The sequence below is a fragment of the Mustelus asterias genome, unplaced genomic scaffold (genome assembly GCF_964213995.1).
Source record: "Mustelus asterias unplaced genomic scaffold, sMusAst1.hap1.1 HAP1_SCAFFOLD_796, whole genome shotgun sequence".
Lineage (NCBI taxonomy): Eukaryota > Metazoa > Chordata > Chondrichthyes > Carcharhiniformes > Triakidae > Mustelus > Mustelus asterias.
The window spans coordinates 5,958-32,088 of NW_027590743.1; the positions used below are offsets into that span (position 1 = coordinate 5,958).

Sequence of the window (26,131 nt, forward strand, 5' to 3'; positions counted from 1 at the left end):
GTAAATCCAGCTGAGAACAGAAATGTTTGGTTGTTGGGGGTTGCGAGGCGAGGGAGGTATGTGATCAGTCTGTGCAATTTGCTGTGGTGGTGAATGAATTACAATCTCCTTCAGTATTCGTCTTGTGACCATCTCGTGAGGAATAAATTGGTGTCAGGGGACTGAAGAATGTACATATTGCTGGAAGAGATCACTGTAGTGCTGGATTAGCTCTGGTAAGTTTTTGTCTTACCATCCCACTTAATTTATCTGTGTGTGTGTGTATGTGTGTGTGTGTGTGTCTTTCCCGCAGTTGCATTGAAGGACAACAGCTGTGTCGCACAGAATGATCTTGACAAGTGTGCCACCAGGCAATTTGTTGACTTCACTCTAAGGGGCTTCCATCTCCGAAGAGACAAACTATTTCCTTCTAAGGGAAAATTTCAATTGCTCCAGGGGCAGATTACGTTCTTCACCTTTCTTTGATACTAAAATTACTAAGATTCCTTTTGAGTATAAGTAATCCTGTGGTTTTCCATGTGTAGCAATCATGAAACTATAATTCTAGCCCATTAATTACTCAGTGGCCTTTAAATTGAACAAAAGCAAGGCCCCCGCCCCCGTCAGTGCCTTTTCAAGTCAACATCTTGCCATTTTTATTATTTATTTGCTGTAAGATTGATGGCCCTCACTCGGAGAATATTTTCCCTGCTAACTGGGGCAGCACGGTGGCTCGGTGGTTGGCACTGCTGCCTCACGGCGCCAGGGACCCGGGTTCGATTCCGGCCTTCTGTGTGGAGTTTGCACGTTCTCCCCGTGTCTGCGTGGGTTTCCTCCAGGGGCTCCGGTTTCCCCCCACAGTCCAAAGATGTGTAGGTTAGATGGACTAGCCGTGGTAAATGTGTGGGGTTATGGGGATAAGGTGAACAAGAGGGCCTGGGTAAAATCCTCCGTTAGATAGTCGAGCAGACTTGATGGGCCAAATGGCCCCCTTCTGCAGTGTAGGGACTCTATGGAACACATTACAAAGGAGTAACTGCCTTCAATCCTGTGGCATCCTGTACGATGGGTGTCCTGCAGCTAAACTTGGACAAGTGTGTGGGTGGGTGGGGGTTAGTTTCTTGAATAGGTCTCAGACAGGGCCAGTGCAGACTGGCTTGGAAAGAATGTAGAGAGAGCTGGTCTCCCAGATATGACACCGGCAAAATCAATGCTCGGGAAGCTCGGTCTTTGCAGGCATGGTGCATGGAACATTTCACAATTCCCAAATTGCCTGCAATTATTTTGTTTGTAGCAATGAGCAACTGGAGTGGGAAACCGGAGTTGAACACACACAATACCTGAAGTGGCAGCAATAGACCAGCCGATGTCAGAAATGTGAAATAAAAGTTTAAAGCATCCAACAGACCAGGCAGTGGAGAGAGTTGGGAGTTAAATGTTCGTCTTTCATCTGAACAGCAGTAAAAGGTCCCTCCCTGACCAGCCCACTGGCATGTTTAACTCCCTATGCAATCTTTTCCCCTGCAGCAAGTACCAAGGTTAGGAATTTGTTGAGGAGGTTCCGTTGTCATTAATCGCCGACCTCATGCCTATTTTCAGCGCTGTGTGCATGTATGTACCTGTGTGTGTGTGTGTGTGTGTGTGCGTGTATGTACCTGTGTGTGTGAGTGTGCGCGCGCGTGTATGTACCAGTGTGTGTACCATGGGGAAAAGCTTCACCCCTACGGTCCACCCCATGCATAAATCCTGCCCAAATACCAGTCGGGCTGGTTCGACCAGAAAGCCCCAGTTGAGCAAAAGAACAGTGTGTGTGTGAAGCAGCAGCCCCCGTGGAAGAGTCCTTGCAGCAGAGAGGCAGTACGTGTCCAAGCCAGGATCCCTCTGTCGCTGGGCTGGGGATGAGACTGCTTTATTCAAAAAGTTTGTGCTTTTACTTTCACTTTTTAAAAAATATATATTTTGCACTGAGATAATATAATTTGACTTTTGTCGGTTCTTTCTCCCTCCTGTTCAGTGCATGTGTGTTAAGTAAATATAGTTAAATGAGGAAACAGCTGATCGTGCCCTACATTGGAGCTGTAGTTGACTCCGGTGACTTCTGTTCCCTGAGCCCTTCTGAATTCTGTCCCTCCACCAAGAACGGTCCCTTTTATTTGTTCACCTGACTTTGTTGTTTTGAAAATAGCTCATGGGTGGCATTCAGAAGATGCCCCCAAAGGTGGCAGCATGCTTCCCCCTGCCATGTCCCCTTGTTTGTACAGCTGCATTGGCTGGGAGGGAGCGGCGGAAGATTGTGTTTGATGAATTTGACTTTGACAGTTTGACTTGCACAGCGAGTCGGAGAGTTTTATAGCACAGAAAGAGGCCTTTCAGCCCATCATGTCTGTGCCAGCCGTCACATTGTGCGCATGAGTACCTTTTTAAAAAAAATTATGTTGGCTCTTTATTTCCCATTGTTCCTCGCCATGCCTCCTCTCTCTCTCTCTCTCTCCCCCCTCCTTATTGTGTTTCCCTGCTCTCGTGTGCCTACCTGTCCAGTGTCCGTTCTCTAGTCAGCAGGAGGGGATGGTAGAGGCAAGGTGTGGAAGAGGTTCAAACATTATGGCATGTTTTTGTTTTGACGGTTTATTTATTGGTGTTAAAAGTAGGCCTACATTAACAGTGCAATGAAGGTTACAGTGAAAATCCCCTAGTCCATCGCTAGAGAAAATTTAAATATCATTGGACTTCACTCGTAACAATTTCAAATGTTTTATATGAATAAAATATATTTTTGCAAAAAAAAATTATTCTCTCAAATTAGGAAACACCTGATTTTTTTAAAAAAAAGTAATTTGCAAAGATGAGTTCGCAAGGACGTGAGCCTAACTTTCTGAAACCTCTCTGCAAGGGCAAGTATTCTAAATATTGGGTCAGTGAAATTTCCTCTTCCCAGTTTTGACCAGGTTCACTAAGGTAAAGGCAAAATACTGAGGATGCTGCAATCTGAAACAAAAACTGAAAATGCTGCAGAAACTCAGCTGGTCTGACGACATCTGTGGAGAGAGAATCGAGCCAACGTTTCTCTGACTAAGAGGCGTCCAGACTCGCAACGTTGGCTCAATTCTCTATCCACAGATGTTGTCAGATCAGCTGAGTTCCTGCAACATTTTCTGTTTTCGTTGATGCAAGTTTGACAAATTTGGGAATGCATCTGAGGTTAAGCGCAATTGATGTCTGCTTTAACTTGGGGGTTGCTGGTGTGGTCTGACTAAGACGTGTATGGTAGCCAATTTCTTTTTGCCAAGTAGGGGTGGCACAGTGGTTAGCACTGCTGTCCCACTGCGCCAGGGACCCGGGTTCGATTCCGGCCTCGGGTGACTGTGTGGATTCTCCCCGTGTCTGCGTGGGCTTCCTCCAGGTGCTCCAAAGATTGTGCAGGTTAGGTGGATTGGCCATGCTAAATTGCCCCTTTAGTGTCCCAAGATGTGTAGGTTAGGGGGATTAGTGGGGTAAATACTTAGGATTATGGGGAACAGGTCTGGGTGGGATTGCTCCTTAGTGTCAGGGGGATTATGTGGGGCTACAAGGATAGGGCCTGGGTGGGATTTTTGTCAGTGCAGACTCGATGGACTGAATGGCCTCCTTCTGCACTGTAGGGATTCTATAAGTCGCCCTCAGCGAGAGTTGGGTCCTTTGTGAAGGCTACCCATCGTCCAAAAGTCATTTACTTCATTGTTTCGCTGAGTGGGAAACGGGAAGCCAGGCAACCTTGTTTAAATTGCGATTTAACTTGCATCCTGAAACAAAAACAGATTTGTGTGTAGCTCACCAGCATGGACTTGAGGCTGAATGTTTGTGTTGCAAATGCTTTGTAGTAGTTTCTTACTTCATTGAAAAAAATCATACTCCTTCTGGAGAGGGCAGCTTTATGTAAAATGATTGTTCAAGTTATTTCTCCATTGCTGAGTTTGCACAAATGCCTTCTTTCTCCAGTTTGTTTTTTAGTCCTGAAAAATGCAAATAGTTAAAGTTGCTCATTGTGCTGGTTTCAGTTTTGCTAGTGGCGATACAGACACGGGGAGAGACACAGAGAGAGAGAGAGAGAGAGAAACTTGCCTGCACGCTAGAAAATACCTTTCGACAACTCCCTTTTGTGACCTAATGTTGGAAGATAAAAGGTTTTTTTTTTGGGAGGGTTGGTGAGTTTGAAGGTGACACGGTGACACTTTTTTTAAAGCAGATGATTAGCTAAAGAAAGGCATTTTCTGCAGCACTGTATTTCCTCGTCTCTCTCCAAGTACTTCTGTGGACTGATCCATTCAAGAGAAGTGCATCTCAGCGTTGCGTAATCTTAATGTACTTTTTGAGCACTGTGCGCAGAGCTAAGCTGATTTCAGAAGGCAGTGGTCTCTGCATTGGCTAAGGATACTTCTTGGAAGGCACCAGCTTTGTTGAGACAGAGTGGGAGACTGGGAATATGCATCAATATGATGACCCAAGATTCCAATGTCTTGTAAAGATGACTGATGTGGCCCAAGTGAAATGGAGCAGGTGAGTACGCAAGAAAGCCATTTGGCCCACCTTGCTGTGCTGTTTTTATTCTTCTTGGAGCAGTCCAAACTAATCTCCCCACCCTCCACTCTTGCCTTCCTCCAGTTCAGATGCTTATCCACCGAAAATGTTTGTGGTGGAGGCCAAAGCATAACTTAAAGGGAAATTTGAAAGATACAGGGTGGTGACACAGTGCTATGATGAGGGCTTTGGTAGCTTTGGGTTGTCTGGGGCGGCACGGTAGCACAGTGGTTAGCACTGCTGCTTCACAGCTCCAGGGGCCTGGGTTCGAATCCCGGCTCGGGTTGCTGTCTGTGTGGAGTTTGCACATTCTCCCTGTGTCTGCGTGGGTTTCCTCCGGGTGCTCCGGTTTCCTCCCACAGTCCAAAGATGTGCGGGCTAGGTTGATTGGCCATTCTAAATTGCCCCTTAGTGTCCCAGGATGCATAGGTTAGAGGGGTTAGTGGGTAAATATGTAGGGGTAGGGCCTGGGTGGGATTGTGGTTGGTGCAGACTCGATGGGCCGAATGGCCTCTTTCTGCACTGTGGGATTCTATGATTCTTACAGAACGGATGGGCTGAATGGCCTCCTCTGCCATCAGTTTCTAAGATTCTGCCTTTTCCCTTGAAAGACGCAACAATCACTGCCTCCGTCACTCTCTGTGACAAAGCTCCATCTGCATAAAAATACTCTGCTTCGCTCTCTTACCAAAGGGAAGTATCTCTCGTTATTCATCCTGTTACAACTCCTCTAATATATATCAAAGCTGCTGACAAATCTTCTTTTCTACGGTGAAAATAGTCTCTCTATCCCAAGCACCCCTCATCGCTGCAGTTTCATAGAATCATAGAGTGCAGAAGGGGCCCTTCAGCCCATCAAGTCTGCACTAGCACTTGTGAAATGCCTGACCTTCCACCTAATCCCATTTACCAGCACTTAGCCTGTGCCCCTGAATGTTATGTTGTGCCAAGTTTCCCTTGACTTTTTTTGTGGAGTCTAAACTGTACGTTTTGTCTGTCTTTAGCATATTTTCTGTGGTGCAGCACCCAAATCAGTGTCCCTTAGCCGCTGTATGAATGCATGAGTTCCTGCGAATAGCTGTTGTAGTGTGGCCTAGTTTGAGATTGTGAATTGGAATCTTGTTAATGAAAGCCATATTTTTTTGTTTGTTTTTCTTGATTTTGCTCATTAATATAAGAATGTCCCTGCGCTATGTTTCCTCAGGCACTGTTTTCTCAACGGTAGCCTCACCTTCACCCTTGATGCCATTCTCCTCACAAAACCATTGCGCGCTCGCTCTCGCGCCCCCACCATTCATCCTAGTGCAGCCCTCGTCTGCATTCCCTCAAGTCCAAGGGATGCAGACTTGACCTGATGTAGCCAGGAACTGATTTGGCCGTCCACCGTCCGATCTGGCTGGACCACATCAAGCCCTCTTGGGTGGCACAGTGGTCAGCACTGCTGCCTCACAGCTCCAGGGACCTGGGTTCGATTCCTGGCTTGAGTCACTGTCTGCGCGGAATTTGCACATTCTCCCCATGTCTACGTGGGTTTCCTCCGGGTGCGCCGGTTTCCTCCCACAGTCCAAAGATGTGCGGGTTAGGTTGATTGACTCTGCTAAATTGCCCCCTAGTGTCCCGGGATGTGTAGGTTAGAGGGATTAGCGGGGTAAATATGCGGGGTTTTGGGAGAGGGCCTTGGTGGGATTGTTGTTGGTGCAGACTCGATGGGCCAAATGGCCTCCTTCTGCACTGTGGGGATTCTATGATTTCCAAGGCTGCTCACGATTCCAAGATCATTCTCAAATGTACAGTTCCCCCCCTCCCCGTCTTAGCCCTGAACTCGCATTTGGTCTCCAGCAACACCTCCCCTAACTCCTACATGCCCTCTTTGAGCTCATCTTGTCCACGAAACCCGCTTCCTCCTCCCTCAACCCTGTTTCCAATAAACTGTTGACTGCACAAATTCTCTTTCTGGGCTGATTTGAGTTGGTACTGTTGGTAACCAATCTTGGTCGGGGCTGAGCTAGTTCCGTTTCTGGTTGGCGCAGAATGCCGATGGTTTCAGTTTCTGAATAATGTTGATTCTATTGAAGATTGCGAAGGGGTGACTGGGCTTTCTCCGAGTCGGGTATGACTGCCATCTTCTGGAGAGTTTTCCCTCTGTGCCACATTAAGGTTTGTCTTTGCTGAGACTGTATGGCGTTGCGTTTGCTTGACTGCCAACTTGATATGGAGGACCGCTTCTCTCGTCTCCTCTGGCGTGTGGCACTTGGATCAAAATTGCGATGAAGTCTGGAGCTATGCGGTTCTAACAGAACCCAAAGTGCACAGCGCCAAGCAACTGTTGCTGAATGGTATTTTGATGACTCCTATAGTCACCTTTGATGATTAGGAGGCGACAACTAATTGGCTGGGTTCATTGTGGATCAGGCATACGTGGGCAATCTTCCACATTGTTGGATTGATTCCAGTATTGTTGCTGTGCCAGAACAGTTTGGCGAGGAAAATCTGTGAGCGCTGGCGTGCAGGCTTTCAGCAGCACTGCCGCTCGATATAGTCAGATTCCATTATACTTTATGTGCCATGAACAAAAGTTGGCAACGATGATGGGATCTCATGGGGAGGGGGATTGGGTCCACTCAGCCTGTTTGACTGAACGCGATTGTAAATAAGTTGTCCCTTTTATAGACTCCTCACAAGAGAAAGGAGGTCATTATGCCAAAGCAGCTCATTCCTAACAGCTTTCCAATTAGTTCCATACACCTGCTGTTTGTTTCTTGCTCTTGTTGTGCTAAGTTTCACTGTTCTCATTGGGTTTAGTGCTCAAGCTCTGTTTGCCAATATAAAAGAAAGAGTTTGTTAAACCTGGGTCCTCCGAGAGTTGGAGAAGAGCACAGTAAACTGGCAGTCTCAGCACTTGTCTTCTGTGCAGAATGTGCAGCTCAATGACTCACATCTGGGAACACGACAGTGAACAATGAGAGTTGGTTCTGTTCTGGTCCCTGAATCTGGGATTGCTGCACACTTGCTGAGGGCACTGTCACTCTGCCGCAAGTAGGCTTACATTAACACTGCAATGAAGTTACTGTGAAAATCCCCTCGTCGCCACACTCCGGCGCCTGTTCAGGTACACTGAGGGGGAATTTAGCACAGCCAATGCATCTAACCAGCATGTCTTTTGGACTGTGAGAGGAAACCGGAGCACCCGGAGGAAACCCACGCTGACACGGGGGGAACGTGCAAACCCTGCACAGACAGTGACCCCCAAGCCAGGAATCGAACCCGGGTCCTTGGCGCTGTGAGGCAGCAGTGCTAACCATTGTGGCACCGTGTTGGTGTTGCAAGGAGGGGCTCAGTAAAAGTGCCTTCAATGCAGTAAGATATCTCAAGGTCAGTCACGCCGAGGGATATTAGGAGAGGAAAGAGGGGGGTTTTAAAGAGGAAAAGAGGGAAAAGATGGAGAGGTTTAGAGAGCGAATTCCGGAACTTGGGGTCTGAGGCAGCTGCAAGCATAGCTGCCAGTGATGTATGTTGGAGATGCTCACACAAAAGCAGGGTTGGTGGAGCAGAGATATCTGTGAGAGTTGTGGGGCTGGAGGAGGTTACAGGAATAAGGAAGGGTGACACTATGGAGCATTTGCAAACACGAGTGATAACTCCAGCAGCTGATTATTCCGGGAAGGTCCCAGATGACCATAGGCTGGTGGTGATTTAACCTGAGGGTCACCACACCCTCAGGGGTCAGGCAAGGTTGAGAAGACAGGGCCTTCATGAATAACCTTCCCCGGTACAGGATTTGAACCCACGCTTTTGGTGTCATTCTGCATCACTAACCAGCTGTCCAGCCAACTGAGCTAACCAACTCCCAGAGGCGACCAGTGACTGTGAACGGCTGTGTGAACTAATGGACTCTGCAATCAAACTTCCATGTTTCTATGTGGAATAGCAGGTGTTCTTTTTTCCACCGAGCTGCAAGGGGTGCAGAGGAGAGATTCACCAGGATGCTGCCTGAGATGGAACGTTTATGTTATGAAGAGAGGTTGGGTAGGCTTGGGTTGTTTTCATTGGAGCAGAGAAGACTGAGGGGGCGACCTGATTGAGGTGTTCAGGATAATGAGGGGCATGGACAGAGTGGATAAGCGGCAGCTGTTCCCCTTAGTTGAAGGGTCAGTCATGAGGGGACACAAGTTCAAGGTGAGGAGCTGGGGGGTTGGGGGGGGTGGATGTGAGGAAAAACCTTTTTACCCAGAGGTTGGTGAGGGTCTGTGGTGTGCTGCCTGGAAGGGTGGTGGGGGCGGGTTGCCTCACAAAAAAAGTACCTAGATGAGCACTTGGCACATTATACCATTCAGGGCTATGGGCCAAGTGCTGATAAATGAGGTTAGTGGAAGGTCAGGTGTTTCTTGTGTTAGTGCAGACTCGATGGGCCTGTATGATTCTGAGTGTCTTTATTGCAGAACAGTCACCTCTTTCCCAAATTGTTGTTCCGGCTACCTTGTGGATTTTAAGGCTTTAATTTCAAGCCTTGGACTTTACACACAGATAAATATCTCTTTTCAAAGTATTAACATACCAGACTTGCTGTTGGGCATACTTTGGTCCATGTTCAAATGCATTATTGCTGTCCTATTAATAATAACTGCCTGAGAAAAGCAATGGTAAATTTTCCTAATTATTCAATAGTCTGGCTGCAAAGGAAGGAGCGTTTGAACAGGCCACAGGCAAATGATGTGGCAGAAGGAATACCAGCTGCAAGTTCATTAAGTAAATGGTATCTGAGAAACTGGCTTGCCAGACTCTGAAAGGGGCTGAACATGCATTTTACACAGCATAAGCCATGTTGGTTTCTGTATATTCACATTTAACTTATTTTGCTTCATTGCCTCTTTTTTTAAAAAAAATGTGTTTCACCTTTTCAACTCTTGACAATGAAGTAAAGTTTATTTATTCATGTCACAAGTAAGGCTTACGTTAACACTGCAGTGAAGTTGCTGTGAAAATCCCCCAGTCGCCACACTCCGGCGCCTGTTCGGTTACGCTGAGGGAGAATTTATCATGGCCAATGCACCCTAACCAGCGCGTCTTTCGGACCGTGGGAGGAAACCGGAGCACCCGGAGGAAATCCATGCAGACATGGGGAGAATGCACAGACAGTGACCCAAGGCCGGGAATTGAACCCGGGTCCCTGGCGCTGTGGGGCAGCAGTGCTAACTGTACACACTTGTCAACTTTTCTCAGTCAACTTCTTTCTTTGCCCCCTTGCCCCATTTGATACGTCGCAAGTCATGGGATTATTCTAGAGATAGCTCAGTAAGCACCCAAACCCTAATGTGTTGTGCCGAGATGTGAATACTCATTTCATTGCAGTGTTGAAGTGTTAAGGACATTGACACTGAAATAGAAAAAAGGGTGAAAGGCATGTGTATGTTTGTCTAGGTAGGTGTTTTATGTGTATACACACACGCAGACATTGACGAATTAGCCATGGTACGTGCTTGGGGGTTACAGGGATAGTGGTGGAGGGTGGATCTGGGTAAGATCTTCTTCGGATCATTGAGTCGGTGCAAACTCAATGGGCCGAATTGCCTCCTGCACTATTGGGATTCTGTGATTCTATGGATGTTCCCCTCGATGTTCTGGCCAGTATTTATCCCTCAAGCTGTTTCAAAAAAGCAGTGACCCTGTTCATTATCACATTGCTGTTTGTGTGATCTTGCTGTGTGTGCATTATTTGCTGTGTTTCCTACATTAAATCGGTGATGAATACTTAAAGTATCAATGGCTCTAAAGCAATTTGGGACATCCTGTGATCATGAAAGGTGCCACATAAATGCTATTGTTTCCTTATATATGAAATGCTATATTTTTATTTATATATATATATATATGATATGGGCAGCACAGTGGTTGGCACTGCTAGTTCCCACTGACCCGGGTTTGATTCCTGGCTTGGGTCACTGTCTGTGCGGATTCTGCACACTCTCCCCATCCCTGCATGGGTTTCCTCCGGGTGCTCCAGTTTCCTCCCACAGTCCGAAAGATGGGCGGGTTAGATGGAATTGGCCATGCTAAATTGCCCCTTTTGTATCGGGGGACCAACAAGTTTAATTCATGGAGTTATGGGCATAGGGCTTGGATGGGATTGTGGTCGATGCAGATGTGATGGGCCGAATGGCCTCCTCCTGCACTGTAGGGATTCTATATGATGGCCTTTTGACCAGCTAGTGCTAGCCCAAGTTCAATGACAAGGTTCGTACTTCATTTAAAACAATAAGATGGGGGGAACCTTCTGAGCAATTTATTTTGTCAGCTCTTCAGTCTCCAGAGTTTTGGGTGCACGCGCTCTTCTGGATCTCCAATATTAAAACTCTTTATAAAATCCTGTGCTTCTAAATGACTTGCTAAGTTCCTGATAGCACATCAGGGCTCTTTTTTGTAAAAAAAATACTGTTTAGTTGCTGTTTTGCTTTTCCCTCAAGTGATGCCTGTCATATTTTTAGGCTGACAAAATGTCTGGCATACTTGAACGGTTGGGCAATTTTTTTTTAACTCATTGCATGCAATGAAAATGGTTAAAAAAACACACAGCAGCCTTGTGTTTGATATCCCTGCTGTGAGGCAGGATAAATGACGATGCTCAAAGCGTCTCGATTGCATTGCGAAAGGTGAGAATGACGATCTTCTGCTGTCACCTTTTTGTTTTTGCCATGTCAGTGTAATGAGTGAAAACACCATTTCTGAATGTTCTTAACTTCAGATAGGATGCTCTGCATCAAAGTGTATGTTGATCTGTGACAGAGCAAACCTGAGTCAGCAAAGAAGCCTCAGCTAACGCCATAAAAGGATAGAGGACAGATTAACTTGTTTCGAAGCAATGCCGCTAGTCACTTACGACTGCAATTTGAAACAGTAATTCACGGGCCTGTACCCCTCTCCCAGCCCTCCTGCCTTCAGGAAGGGCCAATCTGTTGTGAACTGTCCTGTAAACACTCTGCGATGTGCGTTGAAGGGTTGGCAGGATTAGTCTCTGCTTGGCTATGTCACACATGAACGTACGAATTAGGAGCAGGAGTAGGCCATTCGGCCCCTTGAGCCTGCTCCGCCATTCAATAAGATTTGATTGTAATTCCAACTCCACATTCCTGTCTGCTCCTGACACCTTTCACCTCGTTAATCAAGAATCTATCAAGCTCTGCCTTAATAATATTCAAAGACTCTGCTTCCACTGCCTTTTGAGGAAGAAAGTTCCAGAGACTCACCACCTTCTAAGGAGAAAAACATTCTCCTCAATGAGTGACCCCTTATTTTTAAACAGTGACCCCTAGTTCTCGATTCTCTGAGTTGAAACAACATCTCCACTTCCACTCTGTCGATATTCCTTAGGATTTTGAAGGTTTTGATCAAGTTGCCTCTCTCACTCTTTTAAACTCTAGTGGATACAAGCTTAACCTCTCCAACCTTTCCTCATAAGACACCTGCCCATTCCTGGTATTAGTCTAGTAAACCTTCTCTGAGCTGCTTCTAATGCATTTGCATCTTTCCTTAACTAAGGAGACCAATATTATACATGACCCTCTTCTTTTGTAGTCAATTCCCCTCACAATAAAGAGTAACATTCTATTAGGTATTTGAATTGCTTGCCTTTTGTGGTTCATACACTAGGACACCCAGATCCCTCTGCACCTCGGAGCTCTATAATCTCTTCATTTGGATGATAATTTGCTTTTTTTATTCTTCTTGCCAAAATGGACAACTTCACATTTGCCCACATTATACTCCATTTGCCAGAATTCTGCCCACTCAATTAACCTTCTATGTCCTTTCGTAGCCTCCTTACGCCCTCTTCACAATTTACTTTCCCATTTTTGTGTCATCAGCAAATTTAGCAATCATACCTTCAATCCCCTTGTGCAAGTCATTTATGTAAATTGTAAAGAGTTGGAGCCCAGCACTGATCAGTGTGGCCCACCACTCCTCACACTCTAGAAGAAAAACATTTATACCAACTGTTCCCCATTGGCTAACCAATCTTCAATCCATGCCAATATGTTACCCCCTACAGCATAAACTTTAATTTGACACAATAACCTTTTGATGTGGCACCTTATAAATGTCTTCTCGAAATCTAAGCGCAGCACATTCACTGGTTCCTTTTTATCCACAGCACATGTCACTCCTTCAAAGAATTCCAATAAGTTGATTTCCCTTTCACAAAACCATGTTGACTCTGCCTGATTACCTTGAGCTGATCCAAGTGCTCTGCCATAACATCTTATGACATGTGTTAGGCTAACCAACCTGTAGTTTCCTGCTTTTCTTCCCTTTTTGAATAAAGAGTTACATTTGCTAACTTCCAATCCAATGGAACCTTCCCAAATCTGGAGAATATTGGAAAATTAAACCTAATGTATCAACTATTGCATTTGCCATTTTTTTCCAAGACCATAGGGTGAAGTCCACCCCCACCCAAACCAGGGGATTTATCAGCCCGCAGACCCAGCAATTTGGTCAATACAATTTCCCGGGTGAGGGAGTGAGGAACTCGGGAAAATTACTATTTGATGGGGTCAGACACAGGAAAGGAGAAGGAAACTCGTGTGAAGCTGAAACAGTGGCACAGGCCTGTCAGACTGAATAGTCTCTTTCTATGCTACAGAATTCAATGCAATACCTCCTGAAGGAATTCGTACCTTGAGATGTTGGGCAGTGGTAATATCACTGGACTATTAACCCATTAGGGGAGGCGATGGCCTAGTGGTGTTATCACCAGACTATTAATCCAGAAATTCAGCTAATGTTCTGGGGACCCGGGTTCGAATCCCGCCACGGCAGATGGTGACATTTGAATTCAATAAAAAAATCTGAAATTAAGAATCTACTGATGACCGTGAAACCGTTGTCAATTGTCGGAAAAATCCATCTGGTTCACTAATGTCCTTTTATGGAAAGAAATCTGCCATCCTCACCTGGTCTGGCCTACATGTGACTCCAGAGCCACAGCAATGTGGTTGACTCTCAACTGCCCTCCGAACAAGGGCAACTGGGGATGGGCAATGAATGTTGGCCAGCCAGCAAGGCTCATGTCCCACAAATGAATAAAAAAAACCTAGGCTGATGTTCTGGGGACATGAGTTCAGATCCCACAATGTCAGCTGGTGGGATTTAACTGAGGTTGAAAGCTGGTCTCAGTGAAGATGACCATGGCACTATCACCGATTGTTATGAAAACCCATCTGGTTCACCAATTTCCTTTTTCAAGGAGGGAGATCTGCTGATCTTGCTCGATCTGACACAGATGAGACTCCAGGTTGACTCTTAACTGCCCTCTGAAATGGCCTAGTCAGCCACTCAGTTCAAAGGCAATTAAGAATGGGCAAGAAACGTTGATCTTGCCAGCAACACCCGACAGTCCATGCAAGAATAAAAGACATCTAGGCTGGCAGTATCATTGGCGGCGCCATTCTAATGACGAAGTATTAAATTGTAAGACTGTTGTGGTTGGGGCAGATGCCACATCTTGGAAGAGCCCAGATTTCTGGTGCAAACTAGAAAAAGTGCAGGAAAGATTTACTAGGATGCTACCGGGATTTGATAGTTTGAGTTATAAGGAGAGGCTGGATATACAGGGACTTTTTACCCTGGAGCGTAGGAGACTTAGGGGTGATCTTATAGATGTCTATAGGGGCATAGATCAGCTAGATAATCAGCATCTTTTCCAAAAGATAAGGGAGTCTAAAATTAGAGGGCATAGGTTTAAGGTGAGAGGGAAGAGATACAAAAGGGTCCAGAGGGGCACTTTTTCACACACACGGTGGTGAGTGTCTGGAACAAGCTGCCAGAGGTAGTAGTAGAGGTGGGTACAATTTTGTCTTTTAAAGAGCATTTAGACAGTTATGTGGGTAAGATAGGTATAGAGGGATATGGGCCAAATGCGGGAAATTGGGACTAGCTTAGTGGTTTTAAAAAACTGGACGGCATGGCCAAGTTGGGCCGAAGGGCCTGTTTCCATGCTGTAAACCTCTATGTCTCTATAATTGTGGATGCTGGAACTCCAGACCCCAAGTGCTCAGCTGGCCAGGCAGCATCTCTCCAGGATCGCTGGCTGACATGAGTGTTTCCTGCATTTTCTGTTTCTGTGAATGGCACAGTGGTTATCACTGCTGCCTCATAGTGCCAGGGACCCAGGATTAATTCCCATATATAATATATGGGGTTATGTAGATAGGGTCTAGGTAAGATGCTCTGTTGGAGAGATGGTGCAGACTTGATGGGTCGAATGGCCTCTTTCTGCACTGTAGCAAAGTTTTTAAGTTTATTTATCAGTACCACATGCAGATTTACATTAAAACTGCAATGAAGTTACTGTGAAAATCCACAAGTTGCCACACTCTTGGCGCCTATTCGAGTACACTGAGGGAGAATTTAGCATGGCCAATGCACCTAACCAGCACGTCTTTCGGACTGTGGGAGGAAACCGGAGCACTCGGAGGAAACCCACGCAGACACCGGGAGAACGTGCAGACTCTGCGCAGACAGTGACCCAAGCCAGGAATCGAACCTATGAGGCAGCAGTATTAACCACTGTGCCCAAAAGAGAAAATGCTGGAAAATCTCAGCAGGTCTGGCAGCATCTGTCAGGAGAGGGAAAAAAGCTGGCGCTTCGAGTCCAGATGACCCTTTGTCAAAGCTTTGAGTGTCCCAAGATGTGTGGGTTAGGGGGATTAGCGGGGTAATATATATCTATGGGGTTACGTGGGTAGGGTCTAAGTAAGATGCTCTGTTGGAGAGATGGTGCAGCTCTGAGCTTTGACAAAGGTTCATCTGGACTCGAAACATCAGCTCTTTTCTCTCCTTACAGATGCTGCCAGACCTACTGAGATTTTCCAGCCTTTTCTCTTTTGGCTTCAGATTCCAGCATCCGCAGTAATTTGCTCCTAACCACTGTGCTGCCCAGATGATTTTATGAATTCAAAATTCCTTGTAGCCTTCCCAACCACCTGCCCTCAACTAATATCACCACAAAACAAAAATAGGGGAGTTGCTCAACCAGGTTATGGTACCTTAGCTGCTTATGGAATCTTTCTGTGCACACTGGATTTGCAGACATTACAGGCACTGTAATTATCTGTGAAGCAACTTGGACGTGTTCCTGAGATATGGAACCACACTTTAAAAACATGGTCCTACTCATTGTGGGGGAAGATTATTTTCTGGTTGCTAATGATAGGTCTTTTCATTCTGAATAAGTTGACACACTCTCTTGGTATACGCACGTAATCTTGAGCAACATAAAGTTCGTAAGCTGAACTTTGTTGGCACAATTGAAACTGAATCATGAAGGCACCTATCTCTACCTCTTGAACATGGTCGGACTCTATCCCTACCTCAGCTGATGAAACCCTCACCCACCCCTTTATTATCTCTGGGTGTGACTATTCCAACACATTGCTGATCTCCATACTCTCCGGTTACCCACAACTCTGTTATACCTATCCTGACACAAACCAAGCCCTGTTCACCCATCACCCTTGGATTTGTTGACCACATTGGTTCCTGACTAAGCAACGCCTTGATTTATTTATTTTAAGATTCTCTTCCTCACTTTTCAATCTCTCCACAGCTTCAGCCCTCCCCATCTCCGTGATCTCCTCCAGCTCTTTAACCGTCTGATAGGTGTACGCCTCCAAGTGCAGCCCTTGAATGTCCCCAATGTTAAGAATTCCACCATTGGTGGCCACCCTCCCACTGGCAAGGGTCTAAACTCTGGAATTCTCTCCCTAAACCTCTCTGCCTCACTATCTTGCTTTCCCCCTTTACAACATTCTTTAAAACCTTCCTGTCTGCTGCTATGAAATCTCTGTGCAGAGTTTATTTTACTATTCATAGAATCCCAACAGTGCAGAAGGAGGCCATTCGGCCCATTGAGTCTCCAGCAGAAGATCACACCCAGGCCCTTTTGTATTTATCCCACAAATCCATCAAACCTACACATCTTGGGGCAATTTAGCATGGCCAATCCATCTAACTCGCACATCTTTCGGACTGTGGGAGGAAACTAGAACACCCGGAGGAAACCCACACCGACACGGGGAGAACTTGCAAACTCTGCACAGACAGTCACCTGGGTCCCTGGCGTTGTTGAGGCAGCAGTGTTAACCACGGGGCGGCCTGATGGCACAGTGGTTAGCACTGCTGCCTCAACAGTGCCAAGGACCTGGGTTTGATTCCCGGCTTGGGTCACTATCTGTGTGGAGTCTGCACGTTCTCCCCGTGTCTGCGTGGGTTTCCTCCAGGTGCTCCGGTTTCCTCCCACGGTCCGAAAGACGTACTGGTTAGGTGCATTGGCCATGCTAAATTCTCCCTCACTGTACCTGAAATGGCTCCGGAGTGTGGCAACTAGGGGATTTTCACAGTAACTTCATTGCAGTGTTAATGAAAGCCTACTTGTGATGCTAATAAATAAACTTTATTGCTTCTTTGGAGTGTCTTGGGATGCTTTACTATGTGAAAGGTGCTAGATAAATGGAAGTTGCTGATGTTGAAACTAAGTCTTGTGATAAGATTTTTAAAATGTTACCACACAGCACTTAAATATTTTGCCTTTAGCCTACTGCTGGTGTTTCTCCTTTGATGTGGAGTTCACAGCGTTGGACTGGGGTAAGCACAGTAAGTAGTCTCACAACACCAGGTTGAAGTCCAACACATTTATTTGGTAGCACGAGCTTTCGGAGCGCTGCTCCTTCATCAGGATTTGTTTCACAAACAGGGCATATATGGAGACAAACTCAATTACAAGATAATGGTTGGAATGTCTTGAAATTGAGTTTGTGTCTATATATGCCCTGTTTGTGAAACAAATTTTGCACTTACCTGATGAAGGAGCGGCGTCCCGAAAGCTCGTGCTACCAAATAAACCTGTTGGACTTTAACCTGGTGTTGTGAGACTACTTACTGTTCCTCCTTTGATGCAGCTTAGAGCTCTAGGTATTAATGAAACAGTTTCATTCATTTATCAGGCATCTCATCGTACCCATCAACGGTCTCATGTGAAGGCAACACCATGTATTTATTTGGTACCCCTTTGTACCTGCAAGACTTGCTAAACTGCTTCAGTTAATTCTGAAACATTATCACAGTTTTATAGGGAAGGCAATGGCCAATTTGAACACAGTAGTATCCTAAGGACAGTGATGAAGTAACTGACCTGTTAGTTTTGAGTTGCAAGTTGAGGGATGGATGTTGCCCCGGACACTGGGAGAGCATTTCCCCCTTCTCTGAAAAGGCGCCAAGGGATTTCTTTTTCCACTATTTGTGGATCTCACTCAAAACAAGGCACCTCCAGCACTGCAGCACTCCCTCGATGATGAAAAATGCAAGATTTGATTTGTGCATCTAGCGCCTTTAAATTTAGTTTATTTATTAGTGTCACAAGGAGGCTTACATTAACACTGCAATGAAGTTACTGTGAAAATCCCCTAGTCGCCACACTCCGCTGCCTGTTCGGGTACACTGAGGGAGGATTTAGCATTGCCAATCCACCTAGCCAGCACGTCTTTCGGACTGTGGGAGGAAACCGGAGCACTCGGAGGAAACACACACAGACACAAGGAGAAGGTGCAGACTCCACACAGACACCATCCAAGCCGAGGATTGAACCCGGGTCCTTGGCGCTGTGAGGCAGCAGTGCTAACCACTGTGCCACCCATTCATGCTAATGTTATAATTCAGATCAGAAATTCCGAAGTGTTTTATGAAGCATGCCTGGATCATAGTGTTTTGCGGTTTTTGGATTTGGCTAGGATAAGTATGATATATTTCACTTCAGGTATGATTCAAATGGCCCACTAGGGAGCTTTTATCAAACAACATTTATTTAAGAATATAGTTAACATGTATGGAAAGAAAAATTAGCAATAACTTTTATCAATTACAAACAAAACCAAAACAGTCGCGACAATGTATGACCCTTAACAAATATTATAGAATCCCTACAGTGCAGAAGGAGGCCATTCAGCCCATCGAACCTGCACTGACAACAATCCCTCCCAGGCCCCATCCCCGTAACTCCACGTATTTACCCTGCTCGTCTCCCTGACACTAAGGGTCAATTTATCATATCCAATCCACCTAACCCATATATCTTTGGACTGTGGGAGGAAACCGGAGCACCCAGAGGAACCCATGCAGACACTGGGAGAACATGCAAACTCCACACAGACGGTGACCCAAGCTGGGAATTAATCCCGAGTCCCTGGCACTGTGAGGCAGCAGTGCTAACCACTGTGCTGCCAATGTATATCTAAGATGTTCCAATCAAACAAAACTTCCTTTAGACAAAAAAAACCCTTTTCACAGGTTTAATACAGCAAAGACTAATGCTCACGTGTTACTGGAATGGAGTCCTTTGGTTGGAAAATTGGAAATCCTGACCTCAGCCTTATAACTTCTAACAGCTCTCTAAATACGCTCAGAACAGTTTAAAGTCAGAACAGCTTCCCAGAACACCAGGGAGAGACTCTGGTCAAACCACCAACAGCAGATTCTCTACTCTAGGAAGGCAAGTGCTGTTGCTTTCAGCTGACCAGAACTTCCAAAACCCAGAGAGAGAGAGACTTCCTTACAATTTGATGTCCCTTCTAAAACTAACACTGCTGTCAGCCAAAACAGAAAATGAAACTTAAATTCCCTAGGAAGGAAAGAAAAACTGTCCAAAACATATGACCTTCCTCCTGACAATGCAGGTTCAAAAAACATCCCAGAGAAAAAATAAACAAACCCTATTTAAACCTCTGAAGGAGCAATCAAAGGACTTCTAGTACACAACTTGGCAACACTGAAATAAGCAGAGCCTGTGAGAGCTGCAGAGAACATGATTTTAAAAAAAGAACATTTCTTAAAGATATACTAACATCGCACTAACATTAGAATTAAAGTCATTAGAACTAATGCCTGATGTGGCTTCACAAGGTTGTACTCAACAAAAATAATGGTACGCGCAAACAGGTACAGAGTGGGGGATAAACTTGCCCTAAACAGGTCCAGGCAGCGGTCAACCAAGGGAGTTGTCCGACCTGACAACGTCTCTACTGTGGCTACATTCGCGGCCAAGTGCCCTGAGAGAGGGACCATGTGGTGTCTGCCAGCACTGTTGAGGCTTTCCATGCTCGGTGGGCACCACACGGACCGAGGTGTAATGTTGACCTTTTAAATCAAGTCTTAGTTTAATGTTTTAAGTTTCACTTGTTTATTTGTTTAAGGCAGTATCCCTTTAAGAGGCTGCGTCTTTACTTTGCCCCTCAATTTATTTGATTTAGTTCAATTGTTTTACTCAAAGTTAGGAGTACAGGGTGGGAAGAGTAGTCATTCCTGGCGATGCTCTCGCTGTGATCAGGTAGGTAAGATGGAAGCAAATAAGGGCAGTCTGAGTTTGCTGAAGAAAGAGCTGGATGCACTGAAGGAGGTTGATGTCGTTGACTGTTTAAAGACTTTGATGTTCTTCACCATAGTGTCAGCGTGTATCACCTGCTAAAGTCCTGTAGTAGGCCTTGAATCTTGTACTGGGATATCTTGACCTAGCTTCAGTTTTAGGCTGCTCGTTCTAAAGCTACTGATTTACAGATTTAAGGTAACCAATTCAAAGCAGGAAGCCTTCCAATTTAATTTGACGGAAAACACAAGGAGCTGCCAATGATAAAGGTTTACAAGCTGAACCACTCTTGAGATTGATAGAAAACTGGTTGGCAGAAAGGAAACAACGATTAAGAATAAATGGGTCTTTTTGCAAGTGGCAGGCAGTGACTCGTGGGGTACCGCAAGGATCGGCGCTGGGACTGCAGCTATTCACAATATATACATTAATGATTTAGATGAGAGAACTAAATGTACTATCTCCAAATTTCCAGGTGAGACGAGGCTGGGTGGGAAGGTGAGCTGTGAGGAGGATGAAGAGAAACTTCAGTGTGATTTGGACAAATTGAGTGAGTGGCAAATGCAGTATAATGTGGATAAATGTGAGCTTATCCACTTTGGTAAGAAAAACAGCAAGGCAGATTATTATCTGAAAGGCTACAGGTTGGGAGAGGGGAATATACAATGAGACCTGGGTGGCCTGGTGCACCAGTCGCTGAAAGTAAGCATGCAGGTGCAGCAGGTGGTAAAGAAGGCAAATGATATGTTGGCCTTCATAGTGAGAGGATTCGAGTACAGGAACAGGGATGTCTTGCTGCAGTTATACAGGGCCTTGGTGAGGCCACACCTGGAATATTGTCTGCAGTTTTGGTCTCCTTATCTGTTGGAAGCATGCTTTTGCTATAGAGAGAGTGCAGAGAAGGTTTACCAGATTGATTCCTGGGATGGCAGGACTGACATATGAGGAGAGATTAAGTCGGTTAGGATTATATTCACTGGAGCTCAGAAGAATGAGGGGGTATCTCCCAGAAACCTATAAAACTCTAATAGGACTAGACAAGGTAGATGCAGGAAGGATATTCCCGATGGTGGGGAGTCCAGAACCAGGGGTCACAGATTGAGGATATGAGGTAGACCATTTAAAAAGCAGCTGAGGCTAAAACGTTATTTTCAAGAAGGAATTAGATATAGCTCTTGGAGATAAAGATATCAAAGGCTATAGGGGAAAAGCGGGAATAGGTTACGGAGTTGGATGATCAGCCATGATCATAATGCATGGTAGAGCAGGCTTGTAGGGCTGAATGTAAAGTAAAGTTTATTTATTAGTCACAAGTAGGCTTACATTAACACTGCAATGAAGTTACTGTAAAATTCCCCTAGTCGCCACACTCCGGCGCCTGTTCGGGTACACTGAGGGAGAATTTAGCATGGTCAATGCATGTAACCAGCACGCCTTTCAGACTGTGGGAGGAAACCGGAGCACCTGGAGGAAACCCACGCAGACACGGGGAGAATGTGCTGACTCCGCATAGTTAGTAACCCAAGCCCCGGGAATCGAACCCGGGTCCCTGGCACTGAAGCAGCAGTGCTAACCACTGTGCCACCATCCTGCCCCACAAGGGCCTACTCCTGACCCTATTTTCTATGTTTAATCAGAGTATCAACATAGCAGAGCATCCCCAGGTACTTAGGATGCAGATGACAGAAGCATGATTTATTAAAGATTGGGTGGGATTTTTCAAGCTTGTCCTTGATGGGTCCTGTTGTGAGTGAAAATGGAAAATTTGGCAGTCCTACCAAAACTCCCACCAAAATTCATTTTCGGCGGCACCGGAAAATCCCAACCTCAAATGAGGACTGAAGATTTTGGCTATTGTAAACTTCACTTAAACAATCTGCCCCAGTTGAACACGCATACTGGCCTCTTTTCTAACTGAAAGTGATACTTGTGTTGTGGAGGGTAAACCAAAGACAGTTGGCATTGATTAAGCATCTGTCCTAATTACAATATTCATTTTGTATTTGTATGTAAATATTGCAGGAAAAAAAGTAGCTTCATTCTTTGAATTGTCCGCAAACCTGTCAAATCTTGTCTGTCGCATTCTTTTTACATCCTTTAAACCCAAGCAATGTTGGAACGCTTTTGATAGTCGTAATATATTGTCATGTTCAGCAATCTTCACAACAGTGAGTATAGAGTCATAGAGATTTAAGGCTTGGAAACAGGCCCTTCGACCCAACTGGTCCATGCTGCCCAGTTTTTAACCACTGAGCTATTCCCATGGTGGCACAGTGGTTAGCACTGCTGCCTCATGGCACCAGGAACCCAGGCTCGATTCCCGACTTGGGTCACTGTCTGTGCTGAGTCTGCATGGGTTTCCTCCGGGTGCTCCGGTTTCCTGCCACAGTCATAGAGTCAGAGGTTTACAGCATGGAAATGGGCCCTTCGGCCCAACTTGTCCATGCCGCCCTTATTTTTTTTTAAAATCCCTAAACTAATCCCAATTGCCCGCATTTGGCCCATATCCCTCTATACCCATCGTACCCATGTAACTATCTAAATGCTTTTTAAAAGATAAAATTGTACCCGCCTCGACTACTACCTCTGGCAGCTTGTTCCAGACACTCACCACCCTCTGTGTGAAAAAATTTCCCCTCTGGACACTTTTGTATCTCTCCCCTCTCACCTTAAACCTATGCCCTCTAGTTTGAGACTCCCCTACCTTTGGGAAAAGATATTGACTATCTACCTTGTCTATTCCCCACATTATTTTATAGACCTCTATAAGGTCACCCCTCAGCCTCCTACGCTCCTGGAAAAAAAGTCTCGGTCTATTCAGCCTCTCCTTATAACTCAATCCATCAAGTCCCAGTAGCATCCTAGTAAATCTTTTCTGCACTCTTTCTAGTTTAATAATATCCTTTCTATAATAGGGTGACCAGAATTTCACACAGTATTCCAAGTGTGGCCTTACCAATGTCTTGTACAACTTCAACAAGACGTCCCAACTCCTGTATTCAATGTTCTGACCGATGAAACCAAGCATGCCGAATGCCTTCTTCACCACTCTGTCCACCTGTGACTCCATTTTCAAGGAGCTATGAACATGTACCCCTAGATCTCTTTGTTCTGTAACTCTCCCCAACGCCCTACTATTAACTGAGTAAGTCCTGCCCTGGTTCAATCTACCAAAATGCATCACCTCGCATTTGTCTAAATTAAACTCCATCTGCCATTCGTCAGCCCACTGGCCCAATTGATCAAGATCCCGCTGCAATTGGAGATAACCTTCCTCACTGTCCAATCTTGGTGTCATCTGCAAACTTACTAACCATTGCCCCTATATTCTCATCCAAATCATTAATATAAATGACAAATAACAGTGGGCCCAGCACTGATCCCTGAGGCATACACTGCTGGTCACAGGCCTCCAGTTTGAAAAACAACCCTCTACAGCCACCCTCTATCTTCTGTCTTCGAGCCAATTTTGTATCCAATTGGCTACCTCACCCTGGATCCCGTGAGATTTAACCTTATGCAACAACCTACCATGCGGTACCTTGTCAAAGGCCTTGCTAAAGTCCACATAGACAACATCAACTGCACAGCCCTCATCTACCTTCTTGGTTACCCCTTTAAAAAAAAGCTAAAAACTACCTTGAGCAGTTGAGAGGAACAAGTTTGAAGTATGACGCACAAAATCTTTTAGATGCTTCTGTAGTTCCTTTTAAACAATATTTTTATTTCGTGTTTTTTTTTTCCCCCCAGGTGGTTAAAGTTTGAGGAATCAGAGGTGGAAATGGAACTCCCAAATCATGCCAAACAACTGCTGCTTCAGCTCAACCAACAGAGAAGCAAAGGGTTCTTCTGCGATGTTATCATAGTCGTGGAAAATGCACTGTTTCGTGCCCACAAGAACATCCTGGCAGCGAGCAGCATGTACTTCAAGTCCCTCGTGCTTCATGATAACTTGATCAACCTGGACACCGATATGGTCAGCGCCACCATCTTCCGACAGATTCTGGATTTCATCTACACCGGGAAACTCCTGGGGATCGACCAAGCCAGCGAGCAGAATTTCAACGCCCTCCTGACGGCAGCCAGCTACCTCCAGCTTCACGATCTCGCCGCCTTTTGCAGGAAGAAGATGAAACGCAACGGAAAGACTTTTCACAACAGGCCAGTTGGCCCCAGCCCCGGGAAACACGGGAGAGGCCACAGACTTTCCTCCACTCCAGTCATCCAGACACGCTACGCGGCATCACCCGAGGGGCTGAAGAGGCAGCAGGTGGGGGAACTGCACAGGGTAGAGGTTACCGGAGACGAATTGTACATCGCTAGCTCAAACAAAGGAAATTCTCATTCTCACAGCCAAAACAGTGGAACCAGCAAAAGCAGCAATACTAACGGCACCAACAACAGTGGGGAGCAGGAGCAAATGCTCGGTCTCGATCTGTCCAAGAAAAGTCCTTCAGTCCCTCCCCACATGTCTCAGGAAGACATGCAGCTTGGTGAGTGCAACCAAGGCTCTCCACATTCTGCCTCTGTTTCTGCAACCAACAGTGCCTCCTTTGAAGACAACACCACCAACCCCCATAAATCAGAGAACAGCGAGTCCACAGATAGGAATGACATTGCTGATAACCAGAGCCTGGCCGACACCGGGCAGTCCAAGAACTTTCGCCTCTCCGGCCTCAACACTGGGTGGATAAAGCAAGAGAAAGTATTTAACAGGCAGGAAAGTGTGAACTGCAGGGAAGAGAGTGCCTCGGTCTTGAACGGTGTCATCATGGGCCCCTTAGTCAAGTCGTTGGAGCGAGACTCGAGCCACCACTTTGACCATGCTATGCACTGCAAGGAGGAGATAGAGGAGGAAAATGGGAAGGAATGCAGCGACGACAGCGGCCACAGTGAGGAGGAGAGTGGGCAGCCCAGCGGCCACGCTTACAGAACGGGCCAGGATGGCTTTGAGCCAGTGGTGTACGGCGACAACCTCTACGTGTGCATCCCCTGTGGCAAGGGCTTCCCCAGCTCGGAGCAGCTCAATGCCCACGTGGAGACGCACACAGAAGAGGACCTGTACATCAAGGACGAGGCGGACAGCCTGGCCGCGCAGAGCCTGCCTTACCCCAGCGACTCCAGGCCGTACAAGTGCTCCGTCTGCGAGAAGAGCTACAGGGACCCCTCGACCTTGCGGCAGCATGAGAAGACCCACTGGCTCTCGCGGCCCTTCCCCTGCAACATCTGTGGTAAAATGTTCACTCAGCGGGGAACCATGACGCGACACATGCGCAGCCACCTGGGGCTGAAGCCTTTTGCCTGCGAGGAGTGCGGCATGCGCTTCACCAGGCAGTACCGACTGACGGAGCATATGCGGGTCCACTCGGGTGAAAAGCCCTATGAATGTCAAGTCTGCGGCGGCAAGTTCACGCAGCAGCGCAACCTGATAAGCCACATGCGAATGCATACCTCACCGACATAAGCCAAAGACTCGAACCTAATTTTCCGGAGAAGCCGCTTCTCCAGCATCGACAGAGGAAGATAGTCATATGGACTGCCTCTTAAAACATGATTTCAATTGGAAAATGAGCACGGGGGCGGGCAGGGAAGGGGGGTCTTTAGTTTCCAATAGTCGTTTAGCGAAACTCCTCGAAGCTTAGAGGTACTTGTTTTATTAAGAAGTGAGGACCTTTGTAATTTTCATGTGAATGTTTAAACTGGAAGGCCGAGGATCTAGCTGGGGTAGTTTGGTGTGGGCTGGACGTGCTGCAGTTTCATTAGGTACATTTCCTTTATATTTTTGTCCTGTGTTTAGCTCCTCTCCCCTTGCTAAACAAGTCTGGTTGAAGTGACTTATCAGCTTGCTACCTCTTCACAATAATAATTTATAAGATAAAATTAAATAAAAGGTTTAGTCAAAGAGTAATGGAAGGGAAAGGGGGTAGTTATCTCTTTAAAAGAATATAATAACGACGAATTTAAGATTTAGCATTTCCACTTTGACATTGTCCATCCCAGCTATTTGGTTCTGTCCAAATATTGGCTGGCTTTTCTTTTTCCAAACCAGACCAGATAAGATTTTTTTTATCGGTCTTGACCAAACAGTGTATAGTGTTTTTTGAATTTTGAGCCATAACCCATGTAAAGTCTTGGCTGCATCAAAGTTGCAATAGTCATTCTAATTAATGGTCAGTTCCGTGGTGAGGA

At 45.9% G+C, this 26,131-nt stretch overlaps 1 protein-coding gene across 1 annotated transcript; it reads left to right on the top strand.

The window, feature by feature from the left end:
* The first annotated feature begins 1,741 nt into the window (after window positions 1–1,741).
* Window positions 1,742–26,131, top strand: hic2 (hypermethylated in cancer 2). The gene is made up of 2 exons (XM_078205525.1): window positions 1,742–1,899; window positions 23,693–26,131. Exon 2 carries the CDS (start codon window positions 23,724–23,726, stop codon window positions 25,404–25,406), a length of 1,683 nt encoding a protein of 560 aa, XP_078061651.1. The 5' UTR covers window positions 1,742–1,899; window positions 23,693–23,723; the 3' UTR covers window positions 25,407–26,131.

Coding starts and splice junctions, on each gene's coding strand:
- hic2 (XM_078205525.1), top strand. CDS start 23,724: ATGGAACTCCCAAATCATGCCAAACAACTGCTGCTTCAGCTCAACCAA.